We start from the raw sequence: 14,870 nt of genomic DNA on the forward strand, positions 1-14,870 counted from the left end.
TCCTAGACAGTAGCAATCATGGGTGTCCCCAAATTCTTTCGATGGATGTCCGAAAGGTATCCCGGTATTTCGCAGCTCATTGCCGAAAACCGCATTCCCGAATTCGACTGTCTCTACGTAGGTACCCGTGTGTCGCAATTGATGCGCCTAGCTAACAGTCACAGCTTGACATGAACGGTATTATTCACAATTGCACCCACAACGATTCCGACAGCGTCACGGCGCGCAAGTCCGAAGATCAGATGTTCATCTCCATCTTCAACTACATCGAGCACTTGTTTGGCAAGATCAAGCCCAAGCAGCTCTTCTTCATGGCCATCGATGGTGTCGCCCCGCGCGCCAAGATGAACCAGCAGCGTGCACGACGTTTCCGAACCGCTCTCGATACTGAAAAGGCTCGGGAGAAGGCTATCCGCGAAGGCGTAGAGATGCCGACAGAGGAAGCGTTCGACAGCAACTGCATTACGCCAGGCACTGCCTTCATGGCGAAGCTCACGCAGCAGCTCAAGTACTTCATCAACAAGAAGGTCTCCGAGGACATAGATTGGCAGGGCGTGGAAGTCGTACTGTCTGGTCACGAGGTCCCCGGAGAGGGAGAGCACAAGGTCATGGAGTACATCCGTCAGGCCAAGGCACAGCCGGGCTACGACCCGAACCGCCGCCACTGCCTGTACGGTCTCGATGCCGACCTGATCATGTTGGGTCTGCTCAGCCACGATCCCCACTTCAGTTTACTGCGTGAGGAGGTGACGTTTGGTCGCCAAAGCCAAACCAAGTCCAAGGAGTTGGAACACCAGAACTTCTACCTCATGCATCTCAGCATTGTGCGAGAATACCTGGAGCTTGAGTTCCAGGAACTGGAAGAGCCCGGAGCTCTCAGCTTTCCGTTCGACATGGAGCGTGTTATTGACGATTTCATTCTTATGGCTTTCTTTGTTGGCAACGATTTCCTTCCCAATCTTCCACATTTGCATATCAACGAGGGCGCCTTGGCCCTCATGTTCAACGTCTACAAGACTGTCCTGCCCAAGGGCAAAGGATACATCAACGAGGAGGGTGTCATCAACATGGAGCGCTTGGCTATCTTGTTGGATGAACTCTCAAACATCGAATACCGTCATTTCGAATCTGAAAACTCCGACGCCGCTTGGTTCAAGGGTAAGAAACTTGGAAAGGAAGATGTAATGGTGAAGACGGCGAAGCGAGGCACGATTGTTATGACTACCCAACAGCAGGCTCTGTTCTCCAAGGTAAAGAGTTGGCTGGGCGATTACTTGGAGAAGAAAGAGCCAGCCCCGCTGGACCTTCCTGTATCTCTTCCTGCAGAGGACCGAAAGTTTGTCCAGGAACTTGCCGAAAAACTACATCTTCCATGGAAGACTGTACAAAATGACGATGGCGATCGCCATATTCAGGTTACAGCTCCACCTAAGCTGGTCGAGGGTGATTCGGACGACGAGGACGAGATGGACGACGAATCCACGAAAGCCATTGTACGCGTCGTACAGAAGTACGAGCAGGCCAAGGTTGTCGACATCTCACCCGAAGACGCCCAAACGGAGATGCAAAAGAAATACGACGAGAAGTTCGACGCTTGGAAGAACGACTACTACAAGAGCAAATTCGATTGGGATCGCAGCAACGAGAAGGAGCTACGCAAACTGACGGAGAACTACGTGCAAGGATTGCAATGGGTTCTTTTCTACTACTACCGCGGAGTAGCGTCATGGCCATGGTACTATGGCTACCACTACTCGCCCATGATTTCTGACGTCAAGCGGGGTCTGAAAGCGGACATCAACTTCAAGCTTGGACAGCCGTTCAAGCCTTTCCAGCAGTTGATGGGTGTACTGCCCGACCGCAGTAAGAGTATCGTACCGAAAGCGTACCATCCTCTCATGACAAACGAGGACTCTCCCATCATCGATTTCTATCCCCGAGACTTTACTCTGGATATGAACGGAAAGAAACAGGACTGGGAGGCTGTTGTCAAGATTCCGTTCATTCAAGAGGACCGTCTGCTCAAGGCCATGGCCACCAAGGAGAATGACTTGACGCCAGATGAAAAGATGCGTAATTCATTTGGTGTTTCACTCAAGTTCACATACGCCAAAGATCTGGATTTCGTGTACCAGTCATCTCTGCCAGGCGTTTTCCCGGACCTTCCCCACTGCAAGTGCATCGAGAACATCTTCGACCTGCCGACCATGGAAGGATTGGAATACTATATCGGCCTCATGGACGGTGTCAAGCTGGGAGCAGAGGCATTGGCTGGCTTTCCCAGTCTGAAGACTTTGCCGTTCCATGGCAAGCTGGAGTTTGCAGGCGTCAATGTTTTCATGCAAGATAGCCGGAACGAAAGCATGGTTATCACACTCCTTGATACAGAGCCACGACAGTCTGTCTCCCACGCGCAGGCCAAGCTGGGCAAGGCGGTTCACGTTGGTTACCCCTTCTTGCACGAAGCGAAAGTGGTCAAAGTATCGGACGAGTTATTCGACTACGTTTTGCCCGAGGATGGCCCATCTCCTGCACCTCTTGCTATTCCTCATGGTCCACAGGAGATCTCCAATTGGAAGAAGACAGCCAACCGCATTGAAAACCAGTACAGCAAGCGCCTCGGTATCAACGTCGGAGAGATTGAGTCCCTCGTGCACGTAGAAATGCTCAAGGGCCTTAGGAAGACTGACGAAGGAGCTACCATCAAGGAGTACGGTGAGGTTGCTGGGCTGCAAGTGGAGTACGCGACCCAGACAGTCGTAGACGACGTCTTCAGCGCAGACCCTCGCTTCCTGGAAAAAGAGGCACTTCCTATCGAGGAGGAATTCCCCGAAGGAGCACGCGCATTCTATCTCGGAGACTACGCCTATGGCCGTCCTCTGCAAGTCGTCAGCCATGCCGACAACAAGGCTACAATCATGGTCGCCAAGCTCAAGAAGCAAGAGCCGCATTTTGGTCGCGAGGTTGTCAGTAAGGCTGAAAGGTCAACGCCCTATGTCCCGTCCTATGTTGTGGCAAGGCAGCTGAACATGCCGCCGCTTGCCTTGTCCAAGCTCACGTCCTCTTTCAACGTCAACTCAAGTGGTCTCAAGCTCAACCTTGGGTTGAACCTCAAATTTGAGGCGAAGAAGCTCAAGGTGTTGGGCTATTCTCGTAAATCAGCCAACGGATGGGAGTACAGTCAGAAAGCGATGGACCTTTTGGCGCAGTACATGATCAAGTTCCCAGAGTTTGTTGCCGCCATTATCAACAACCCGACAGGTGATGGATGGGAGGACACTGACTTTTATCCTCCCGAGGTTGCAAAGCAGAAGGTCAAGGAGATTGGAGCCTGGTTAAAGAGTGTCCAGACCAAGAACTTTGAGAAAGTACCCTTGGACGCCGAACAGCTCGACTCTGATACAGTCAAGCTCATCGAGCAAGCGGCTGATGCCAACTTCCCACTTACACAAGAAGTGGAGCCCAAGACCGTCGCCAAGGTGCCACGCGTTGCCTTGCTGAAGCCGTCTGACGCGGAGCAGCGTCTTGGACACCAGAACTTTAGCATTGGCGATCGCATCGTCTATGTTCAAGACTCTGGAAGGGTACCAATTGGATCATCAGGTACCGTGGTTGGCAAGACCCGCACCGCACGTGTTTTGTTGCTGGATGTTGTGTTCGATGCCACCTTTATGAGCGGTACATCGCTCGGAGACCGCTGTTCGCCATTCAGAGGATCCACTGTTCCAGCAACTGCAGTTCTCAACATGACGGATCAGCAGGTCGTCCACTATTCCAGTGCCGCTGCCGCGAAGCGCCCACAACAAGTACCTTCATCGTACAACATGCCTCGCTTCGGTGCTCCTGGGGGTCCTCAGCTCGTTCCAGCGGGTACGCCAGCACCTCTTCGTGGGTCATACCGAGGAGCATTCGGAGGCGCGAACGGACGGGGTGGAGGCTTCGCGCCACGCCAAAGCCCAGGACCACAGCAACCCCAAGGACAGCAGCAGACCCTCCCGATCCATGGCGGACCACCTCGTGGTGGCCGTGGCGGATTTGCGCCCCGTGGTGGACAAGCAAATGGCCAGCCCGCGCAGAATCAGAACCAAGCTCCAAACGGCGGCAACGCTCGCGGCAACCTCCGAGGTGGCTCAGCAGACTTCGTTCCCCGTGGACGAGGAGGCCACAAGGGCCGTGGTGGCTTCACTGTCATCGACAACACTGACCCGGCGGAGGGAGTTGTTCCTAACAACCCGAACTTTCAGCCGCGGAACTACTCGAACGTGCCACCACCGGCCAATCTAGATGGCGGACGTGGTGGTAGAGGACGAGGCCGTGGTCGTGGCGGATTCCGTGGGCGTGGAGGCCCAAGGGGCGGCGCGCAACCTGCTCCACAGTAGTGTCTTCTTCTCGATCATTTCAAAGTCTGTTGGGTATTGTTTGAGCGTTCCAGAAAGTAAGTTAGCGTGGCGTTGCGGCGTTCAGCGCGAACACATCTGGGAGAAATGCATAGACGATGCGCGTACATGTCAGGGAAAGAGCTCGAGGTGATTGGGAAAATAACGGTGGATGATAGGAGTGGTGTAGCTTGATACCCATAGAGTCGTCGGTATCAACATGAATAAAACTTAGCTCACTCGAACATTTGTACTTGGTGACCATATCTGCTAATCTGACGTGAGATGGTGAGCACTTCAGACGGTGACGCTAGTGCGTCAAATAGGTGAACCCTGGTCTCATAGGGCTGAGCTCCGACCTCCGCGCAAGAGTCCAGATACGTGTTAGGACCACCGAAGGCTACATCTCCGCGCCCACGTACAACAATCTTCCCTCCCTCTCGTGGCCGACAGAGGTTGATAGACTGGGCTCTGAGCTCACCCCACACATTTCATAATGCATTCGACGCTTGTGCGTCTCCAGAATGTCTTTGGCTTCTTTACCACAGTCGCTTTCACAGTCGCGAGTATCATCGCGCTGAGCAGCTTCGTCTCCCCGCAGAACCCGACCACCAGTATATCACTGCGCAACGTGCAGGTAGTGAGAGGCCGGCCGCACTACTACTCACCTAAGCGGGAAGAGTATGCGCATGTCAAGTTCGATCTAGACGCTGGTACGTCTCTCACCTAAAGTCGCAATAACGCTGCGGCCAAATGCCTAGACACCACGACTAACACCTCTATGCAGATCTCAGCTCCCTCTTCAACTGGAACACGAAGCAAGTCTTTGTCTACCTCAAGGCCGTCTACCCCTCCACCCGCGCCTCCGAACCCCCGTCCGAAGCCATCATCTGGGATGCCATCGTCGCCTCCAAGTCCGCGCCCTGGAACCAGAATCACTTCATCCACCCCGACCCCAAGTCCAAGCTGCCCAAGCAATCCGCCAAGAAACGCGCTGCATCCAAGCAAAAGACCGCGTCGCCTTACCCCGTCGGTGAACTCCACCTCGATAACCAGAAGCCCAAGTACAAGATTACCGATATCACTGGCAAGCTAGGCAACAGGACGGATGTCACACTGGAGCTGGGGTGGAATGTGCAGCCGTGGGTTGGCGCGCTGACATGGACCAACTGGAACACGGTCGGTGTTTGGAAGGGTCTCGAGGGAGGCAGGAGCAAGGCGTTCAGCTTCCCTGAGGTGGGCGCCAAGGCGGCGACACCAAAGGACTTGGAGACTGAGAAGGGCGCGGAGGGATACAGATTGGTTGTTGGTGAGGAGGTGCCGCTGAAGAAGGCTGCTGTTTAGGGAAAACGCGGTCAACATACTTGCGAAGAACCGGATTGGAAAATGGGGTTATATTTGATACCAGATATGGAATGCCCTTTTCAGCTTGATCATCAAATGTCCAAGTTTTGACTTGCTCCATGGGGTCGGTTTTGGAATTGTGTTCCCGGTAACATCTCAGCCATGAGTTCGGTAGATCATGTGCTCAAAGCGGATATGCTGCTGCCTCGAGCACATGATTTCCCGAACTCATGGCTGAGATGTTATCGTGGGCTTGGTCATCATGAAAGACGCTTAAGGCAGGTATACTGATTCTGGTACAGTCACATATGTCCATGTGTTGCCATGTATTCAATGCAAGAGTTTAAAGTCAATTCGAGTTTGTGAGCCTGACCATTTGCCGTTTATCAAGATAACCATATTATAATAACCTTCAGAGTTCGTGGGAGATAATGCGCTGGTAGTAAGGTAGGCCTGCTCGGGTCAAGGTCGGACCTCCGATCTCGCCGCAAACCGCCACTTTCAGGTCGTTGGATTTCAAAGCGCGCTCCACAACCCTCAATCACTCACACCATGCGCCATCCGCGACACCCTCTACACCACCCCTCCTCCCGCTCATCTGACGACGCTCCGGATTAATACGATAGTTTGTGGGACTCGAAATCGCATACACCCTCGTATAACCAACTACTTCCCATCGGCACCCGTCAACGCAAACCCCACCGACCCCGCCGTTCGTACATACCAAGGCCAGTCTGAGCCTCCGTGTTCGCGATGCCTCTCGAGAATATTCGCAACATCGTCCTCGTCCTCTCCGGCAAAGGCGGAGTCGGAAAATCGAGCGTGACCACGCAACTCGCCCTCACGCTATCACTACAAGGACATTCGGTCGGTGTCTTGGATATAGATTTGACGGGTCCGAGTATACCGCGCTTCTTCGGTATTGAAGATGCGAAAGTAAGACAGGCGCCTGGTGGCTGGATACCGGTTGATGTGCACGGCGAGCAGACGTTGGCGGCACACCAGAAAGAAGGAGAAGAGGCGGCTGCAGGCGAACAGAAGATTGGATCGTTATCATGCATGTCTCTGGGATTCATCCTGGCTTCGCGCTCCGACGCTGTCATCTGGCGAGGCCCAAAGAAGACCGCCATGGTGCGCCAATTCCTGACTGACGTCCTCTGGCCACCGCTTGATTACCTCCTTATCGATACACCACCCGGTACATCCGACGAACACATCTCCCTACTCGAGACTCTTCTGAAGAACACTACACCGTCTCCTGCTCTCAACCCGCACGTCCCGTTCTTGGCCGGCGCCGTCGTGGTAACAACCCCACAAGCTATCAGTGTTAGCGACGTGAAGAAGGAGCTGAATTTCTGCAAGAAGACTGGAATTAGGGTACTAGGCGTGGTAGAGAACATGGCAGGATTCGTGTGCCCCAACTGTTCGGAATGCACAAATGTCTTCAGCAAGGGCGGCGGAGCGGTCATGGCGACGGAGTTCGAAGTACCATTCCTCGGCTCTGTACCCATCGACCCAGCCTTTGTGGAATTGGTCGAGAGCGGGACGAGGCCAGTGTATCCCAAGGGTACTGTCATACAAGGCAAAGAACTCGACACTGAAGAGGTCGCAGCTCTTAAGAACAAGGGCGGTCTTTTTGTAGATAAGTACCGGGACTGTTCGTTGGCGCCGCTATTCTACGACTTTGTGACGAGGTTGAAGGGGGATATTGGAAGAATTGTATGATCACATCGAAGTGGTTGATTGTTCATAAAAGGAATAGCGGAGTGAAGAAAGAGACATGATCGAAGATGTAGAGAAGAATAGATACCCCTCCCTATCTCAATGATCTAGCAGTGCTGGTGAGTCTTCGCTTCCCCTGGGGAAATTTCAAGGAACGCTGACCTTCGCATAGTCCTCAACATCCACTTTCCGTGCTTCGCCATTATAGGGTTCTCTTCATTCCTACACGTCGTCATGACAACGCCCTGCTATTTCGTCATCTCAGCTCAGGTGACTGTAGCACTCCTGCTCGGATACCCGTGAATACGTCTCGCTACAGCGAATCAGGAACGCAGTATCTTGCCGACAGGTAAACATTGCTCATAGACATCAGCAGTCCTCCCTTGTGACTCGCCAGGTTCCAGTCGCGGTCGTCAGTATCCGTCCCGTACTCCACACCCCATGCCTCATTGGTACGGTGGGCTCGTTTCGATAGAGCAAACGCGCAGCTGCGAGCTTATAGGTGAGAGAGCGCTTAATTATGCTTTCAGGTAAAGTTGAACGTAGTTAATTATCTGCCAACTGTTTTGCGGGCTCCATATAAAGCCGCTACTGCCCACAAGTAAGGACTCATAGTCTTTCGTCCTACCTACTACACCCACCAACTTTTTAATATATCAGAAACACCGAAAACCGACTGGTAAGTGACTATCGCGACCCTGAGATTGCTCGACAATTATAGCTTCCAGCGCAAGACGCCAATCAGACTCCTGCAATACTGACCTCGCAGGCTGCAAGATCGCCGACACTATGGACGCTGCGAGCAATGACACCACATCGCCAGACCCTCATTCTACCGCGGGCAGTCCGCATCGGACAATTCCGACACCAGTTCAAGAACAGGACCAGAGGAAGAGTCCTGAGACCAAATTGCGTCAAGGACCCGGCAACGGCGCAGACCAACTCCCGAAAGGTAACTCCGTTCCTATCACAATCAACAGCAACGAGATTCTGACTTCTGAAGAAGAGCCGAATCCAAGCGCAAAACCGCAATTCATGGTCAAGCTGAAATACAGTACCAAGATTCCTGTGACTTCTCCACAAGGTCACCGAAACATCAGTAATTCCTCTTCTACTTCTCCGGAGTTGCGCGCGACTCCGGGTGGATCAGCTAAGCCATCCATCGAAACCGCCATCGTCAAGCAGGAAGTCGAAGACCATGAAGCTACTGCACCTCGAAACCCAAACTCGACCTCGCCACAAGTCAAGATCGAGAAACAGAGCGGTGAGCAAGGCTCAGCCCTGAAGCCCCTGAATGAGCCCACGGGAAGTTCGGGTCAGTCCATTATGGTCAAGGACGAGCCTGAGCACGATGCACATGAAAATGTCGACAATCGAAGTCAGGACCTGATTAGGGATGCTATGAGCATTGATGGTCAACTTGGCGACGAGTCAATACAGGTCTCGGTCGAACATGACACTTCTGGCAAGCCCTCGGATGCTCTCGGTGTCCAGGCTGCTACGTCTGAACCCGAGAACTTGAAGGGGACTGCGGCCGTGGAGGTGCAAGATGTCGATGACGTCAACGGCGGCTATCAGCAGAGCGCAAACGGACTATCGATCGCACGTGATAACGACTTGTCGTTTGTCGCCGACACCAACATGTCTTACCCCTTCGATGTAGACGAGTGGGCCTCCAACGCCGCGAACCAAGCCGAGGCGGACGCGGCCAGCGGAGCCCGACAACGCCAGCATTACCAACCGATCGACCACCAGGCCATGTCGTCCAACTTCACATATCAAAAGATGGGTATGCGGCCAGAAGATCCAATCGATCAAGAATCTATGGCCTTTCTTAGTGGCGAAGCTGAAGCTGGGGTACCGTGGAGTCAACGTCAACACGTATTTACGGATCCAGTCCGTTTCACCAAGTCTAGTTCACCCTCAATTGGAAGCGCACGTGCACTGAACCCAGCTGCCATCCTCCAAGGCCTTTCGCTGTACGGAACACATTCACCCCGCCATGGGTCGCAACAGCCCGCTGGCCAAAACCGCCAACTCGATATCGACTCTGCCTTCAATCGTCAACAAGAGCTTCAGGCCTTGGTTGAGGAGAAGCAGAGACAGTTGGATCAAGTCAAGAAGAAGCAAGCGGAGCGTCAGCGATCGAATCGACAGGTATCTTACGATTCTGCCAGTTATCATGGCCAGCCAGCTGCTGTACCTTCGTTCCTCACTGGCCCAATGAGCTATCAACGAGCCTCACCGAGCGGCTATCAGCAGATGAACTACGGACAGAACAGCTCGCACAACTGGACACCAGAACGTCATACTGCCCAGGTCACCCAAAAGGCACGAAAGCAATTATTCAACGAGCACGACTGCGACGACGAAGAAGGCAATGCTTCCGATGATGATGAGCCGCTTCGGACGCGGGTGGAGCGTCACCCATCAGTCACTAGCCTGCATGACGACTCAAGCGTCGAGTTCGTCGCGAGCAATTCCAAACCCAAAAGCAGTGGACCTATTGCCGACCGAAAGGTAGTGCGCATGCCACGCCCTCTTCCTCAGCCTGCTTCACCTTCTCCCACACCCACAGAGAACGCGCCACCTTCCTCCGACGACATCCAACAAATTGATTGGACGCTTCCCCGATATGAAATGCAACGCCAGCCTCTCGAGAAAGGCGAGGAGATTCCTAGCGCAAAGGTCTCACTCCCTGGTATGGTCCGCGAAGAAGTTCTCCTCTCCCCAGACCACGCAGACGAAGAAGCCCGCCTACTGATCGATGTCTTCATCCCCGGTCAGCAAGCCATGTCATCACCAGACCCAGAGCCCGCCGTCGCTCTTCTGAACTTCCACACTATCACTCTCATGGTCATAGAGGCGTACGTTCAGTTCGAAATCGGCGACGAGTTCGGCATGGGACGAGGCCACTTCCACCAAGATCACAACCGTGGCGAAGAGGACTACGAGCGCATGCGCGATGCTGTCAATGCCGATACCAACGAGATCTTCTTTGCCGTCGTTGACCGATACCGCGCGGGCTTGGAGAGCAAGAAGAAGCCGCTACAGCTGATTCGGGGTACACAGGAGTTCGGTGACGTGGCACTTGATGTGATCTATTACATCAAGCAACATGGACTGCTGAAGCCAGAACCTAAGGCCAAGAAGGTGAGGGCTGATAAGGGAACTAAGAGGGGTCCTCAAGCGAAGACTGCGGCAGCTGAAGCTGTGACGAAGGGCAAGGGTAAGGGGACTAAGCGGGGTACGGCGGCCAAGCCGAACGAGGTGCAGCCTAGGAAGAGGGTGAAGACTGCGCCCGCGGTCGAGGTCAAGAAGAAGAAGAGGAGTAGGCCGGAGCCGGCTCTTACGGTTGTGAGGAAGTGAACGACCAGGCTGAGAGGATGGTGTGAGTGACCATCGATGATGCAAGCGCTTGGGGTGAAGAGAAAACGGTATTGGGTCGGAGATGTGGAGTCTTATTTGCGGACTTTCACGATCTGTGCAAGATGATACATTCGTTCATGGTTTGACTTCTCATTTCTTCGTGACTCGCTTCTCATAGACCTTTCCTTCAACATATACATCCCAGTATTCCATGTCTTACTTAGTGATGTCAAGCTGGAGGAGGACATATGACCTTTTCCCATATCTTGGAATGAGAGATAGAGTGACTGCTCTGTTTGCCCATCTTCGGTTGCTCTCACCGCCTCGCCCAACAGCTCACTTTGCTTCACTTGCACCGTCTCAAGCTAGCTCTCTCGAGACCGAAGTTTTCCTTTGGAAAGAGAGTGCTACAGCTTCTAACATGCTGTGCTCATTACCTGAATCTGAGACGCTATCCCATTGAATCAACATCTCTACTCGTCCTAGCACGTTGTACCTACGTGGACGGGTTTTCAATTCCAATCTCCTGCAGCAGTTATTCATATCCGTTGCCGTTGCCCAGGACTGACAGTGCCCCCAACTAATAGTCGTCCGGAACGCCTGGGGCTTGTGAAGCTCGATCCAATAATGGAGCAGCTCCAGAAGGTCCGCCTTTTTTGAATGGCTGGCTTTTGATTTCGCTTTAGAAATGTCGAAGTTGAGCTGTCGGAGCCGCAGGCGAAGTAGCGGAATGTTGAGGAACAAATCATCCAGAACATGCATTTGGGGGAAGGATTTTGGGATGATGACGGTGACTTCGGTGGGGTCGATTACGGGTTTTATTATAAAACGAAAGCAAGGTTTGCGAAGCCATTTGGCGTCGTGGGCGCGAAAGTACTTGTCAGCGGCCTTTTGGATCTCTCTCTGCGCTTCTTCTCGGATCTGCTTGCATATGTGTAGCAGGTCATTGTAGACTGATGGCCTAGGGTAAATAGCTAGCTGATCTTCTGGCAAGAAGTATGTGTAGACTATGCAGCGGAGCTCGGCGGGGAGGCCGAGGAAGGAGCGTCCATCTTGGCGCACGGCGGGAAGTGACGGACAGGAAGCGGCGGATTCATTGTAGTTGCCTGGCAAGTTTGTGTCGTCACTATCGTGACCCGTGGAAGATGTAGAAGTCATCTCGATAGAGTATTGGGGACAGGTCTGCGGATCGTAGTCGAGTTGTAGAAGTCGAGTCGAGGCGGTAGCGCGGAATGGTGCAGGACGCATCGAATCAATGTAAAAGGTACACAATATGATAACAGAGCCTTATCTCTAGGTAGACGTATTAAGAAAATTAGTTTGACGTCACAAAATAAATGTAGTCCGCTATCGTTGCTCGAGCGTTAAAGCTTGCTAGGCATTTGCTCCCTGCACTTCCTTCTTCCTTGCGTTCCTTAAACTATAAAAAGGCCGAAACTCTATAGAAAGCCAGAATAAAATACATACAAATCACCCAACCATCTACTCAAAACCAATATCACTCGCCAACATGACAGAACAAGCCGTGTCAGTTGCTGCCCCGGACGCCATCTCATTGACATCCCAATCCAACGATCTCACGATACCGGCCCCATCCGTCGCACCTGAAACGGCCGGTCGCTTTCTTCAGCTGCCTGCAGAACTTCGGTTCCTAGTATACGCATATCTTTCGCCCTACTCCTCGACCGATCGAGAGCACTTCGGCAAAGCTCACCACCTCGACCTCATACAAACATGTCGACAAATCCGTGAGGAAGCACTTCCAGAGATCGAGAAAGCCGCTGAGGGTTTCTACCGTAATTACGAGAGGAATTGGTATGATAGCCACGGAGAGCGGATTTGCATCAAAAAGGATCGCTCTTGGGATAGGGTGCGTGTGCACATCGGCCATCCCCTCAATGGTCGCGGTATTCCGTTACTTGACCTGCCTTTCAAGCGAGTCGACATCTGCGTCCTCCAGGCCAGAACCGACAAAACGAAGAGTGATCTCCTCGGGAGATACTATGCACAGTTGAAGAATTTCACGAGGAGGGCGGACGCTCCGACGCTTTGCTTGACACTCAACGGCTCCAGATGCATAAAATTTCGTCATTTGAAGGACAATCAAGTGTTCACTCATAGTAACTAAGTCGTGAAGTGGAAGACGGGTTAAAAGGTTCTCCGGGAGCACGGCATCAGATGGTGCGCGTAGGGCATCGTATGTATTGTGGGTGAACGGTCACGGGCCAGCACGATGAGATCAAGGTAGAACATGTCGATGCTTCACTATGACATTACGGCAACTTCTAATATATCATGGCGTCATCTACTACTTCTTAGCATAACTGTGGTAGTTATCAACGGGAGCAACCTCCTTGACGCTCTCCCAAATCTGCTCAATGCCCTTGACCGCCTCATCGCTAAGCTTGCCCTTCTTCAAGCTCTGCGCAGTCTGCTCAGCCTGAGCAATCTTGCTAGCACCGAAGATGACACCATCTTCGTCTCCTTCAAGCGCGCTGTGGTAGGCCATCCAGCGGTATGCGAGTTCCGCCTTGGTGACACCCTCCTTCTCGGCGATCTCGTTCCACTTGATGAGCGCCTTGCGCATCGTCTCGTTGTCGTACAGCTTTCCGTACATGTTGCCCATGGCTTGTTCGTTGAAGCGTCCGGCGCCTGCATCGAGGTCTGCCGCCGTCTTCACAAGGAAACCACCAGCGAGGGGTGAGTATGCGTAGAAGTGCATACCGAGCTTGCGGAGTGTGGGAAAGAGCTGAGTCTCCAAGTGACGGGCAACAGGGTTGTAGTTACCCTGGTAGACCTGTGGGAGCGGGTAGCCCTTGGCCTTCGCGATGTCGTAGACTTGCTGAACTTGCTCGGCTGAGAAGTTGCTGAGGCCAAAGCGGCGGAAGATGCCCTTCTTGTACACCTCGTTAATGCCCTCCAGGGTCTCCTCAAAAGGAACGGTTGGGTCTGGAGCATGGATATAGAAGATGTCGAACTGGTCGATCTTGGCACGCTCAATAGATTCCTGGCAGTACTTGATCACAGTGTCCTTTTTGAGTTCACCGGGTGGACCAAAACCGCCAGGGAGCTTTGTATCGATGATGAAGTCCTTGCGCTTCTCGAGCTGGCCGATGGCAACTTCGGATCCAGCATAGAGACGTGCGGAATCAATGTTCTTGACGCCGTTGGCAAGCAGAACATCGATGAGTTTGGCACGGTCTTCTTGCGTGTTGAAGTACGCAGTATCTGAGAGCGCAGCTCCTCCGAAGACTGATTTGACCATGGTGATGGGTGATGGAATTCGAGTTTGATTGATTGGTGGGGATTGGTTTGTGGTGTTTAGGGTCAGACAAAAGCTTCAAAACGTAGGAGAATCGATAGCGGGGAAAGCACGAGCGATGATGTTGATGATATAACCGATGATGCAGGGGAGGAAGCCGCGGTTGAGCTGTTGATAGTTCCTTCCCAACCCCCCTCTTCCATTGACTTATATACCCAATGCAGCAGGCAGCAGCTCGCGTCTTTCTCCCAAAACGCCGAGCGAGCCAGCATCCACATTACAAATGTTCACACATACCAGTCGTCCGATGATGCCACCAACACAATGCGTATTCTTGGTAAGGCGTGCTCCACTTATTCCCGACCCCTCTTCGGCAGGACTTGCACAATGGCCCCGCTCAACCACTCTCATGCATGTGCCGTACGGAAATAACGGCAGACAGTAACACCAGTCACGTGTTCTTTGTGCAATTCAACTAAACACCGAACGAATGTAAGGTTCATTCATGTATTTGGATACAGGCGATGGCCCGATGTGAGATGTTGCCCTCACTTCCGACACAGACATACCTGCGGCCTTGGGCGGGTCGCAAGCTTAGCCAACTAGTGATACGTATCATTCTGCATGGGTCGAGTGGTCCGTAACGGCGGACGAATAGTGAACACCAAGACAAACTAACCAGACTCAATACTCAAGGCGACGTGGTATCACAGAAGGATCTAGACAGTGTCTGTTGCCTTGTCGTGCAATCTCAGCAATGCATTCTAATTTTACTAAAAGTGAAACATCTAACACGC

General features: G+C 52.8%; 5 protein-coding genes across 5 annotated transcripts; 4 read left to right on the forward strand and 1 right to left on the reverse strand.

Annotated features, from left to right (window-relative positions):
- Window positions 1–18: 18 nt before the first annotated feature.
- Window positions 19–4,379, forward strand: J4E83_000835 (uncharacterized protein; the record flags this gene model as incomplete). Its single annotated transcript, XM_049327792.1, has 2 exons — window positions 19–117; window positions 165–4,379. 2 exons carry the CDS (start codon window positions 19–21, stop codon window positions 4,377–4,379), a joined length of 4,314 nt encoding a protein of 1,437 aa, XP_049192310.1.
- Window positions 4,380–4,872: 493 nt separating this feature from the next.
- J4E83_000836 (uncharacterized protein) lies at window positions 4,873–5,720 on the forward strand (the record flags this gene model as incomplete). Its single annotated transcript, XM_049327793.1, has 2 exons — window positions 4,873–5,089; window positions 5,164–5,720. The coding sequence occupies 2 exons, from the start codon at window positions 4,873–4,875 to the stop codon at window positions 5,718–5,720; spliced, it is 774 nt and encodes a 257-aa protein (XP_049192311.1).
- Window positions 5,721–6,473: 753 nt separating this feature from the next.
- CFD1 (cytosolic Fe-S cluster assembly factor cfd1) lies at window positions 6,474–7,445 on the forward strand (the record flags this gene model as incomplete). Its single annotated transcript, XM_049327794.1, has 1 exon — window positions 6,474–7,445. One exon carries the CDS (start codon window positions 6,474–6,476, stop codon window positions 7,443–7,445), a length of 972 nt encoding a protein of 323 aa, XP_049192312.1.
- A 786-nt stretch (window positions 7,446–8,231) lies between these two features.
- J4E83_000838 (uncharacterized protein) lies at window positions 8,232–10,811 on the forward strand (the record flags this gene model as incomplete). The annotated part of the gene is made up of 1 exon (XM_049327795.1): window positions 8,232–10,811. The coding sequence occupies one exon, from the start codon at window positions 8,232–8,234 to the stop codon at window positions 10,809–10,811; it is 2,580 nt and encodes an 859-aa protein (XP_049192313.1).
- A 2,308-nt stretch (window positions 10,812–13,119) lies between these two features.
- Window positions 13,120–14,076, reverse strand: J4E83_000839 (uncharacterized protein; the record flags this gene model as incomplete). Its single annotated transcript, XM_049327796.1, has 1 exon — window positions 13,120–14,076. The coding sequence occupies one exon, from the start codon at window positions 14,074–14,076 to the stop codon at window positions 13,120–13,122; it is 957 nt and encodes a 318-aa protein (XP_049192314.1).
- Window positions 14,077–14,870: the final 794 nt, after the last annotated feature.

This window comes from Alternaria metachromatica, assembly GCF_023757995.1.
Source record: "Alternaria metachromatica strain BMP 0045 chromosome Unknown scaffold_2, whole genome shotgun sequence".
NCBI lineage: Eukaryota > Fungi > Ascomycota > Dothideomycetes > Pleosporales > Pleosporaceae > Alternaria > Alternaria metachromatica.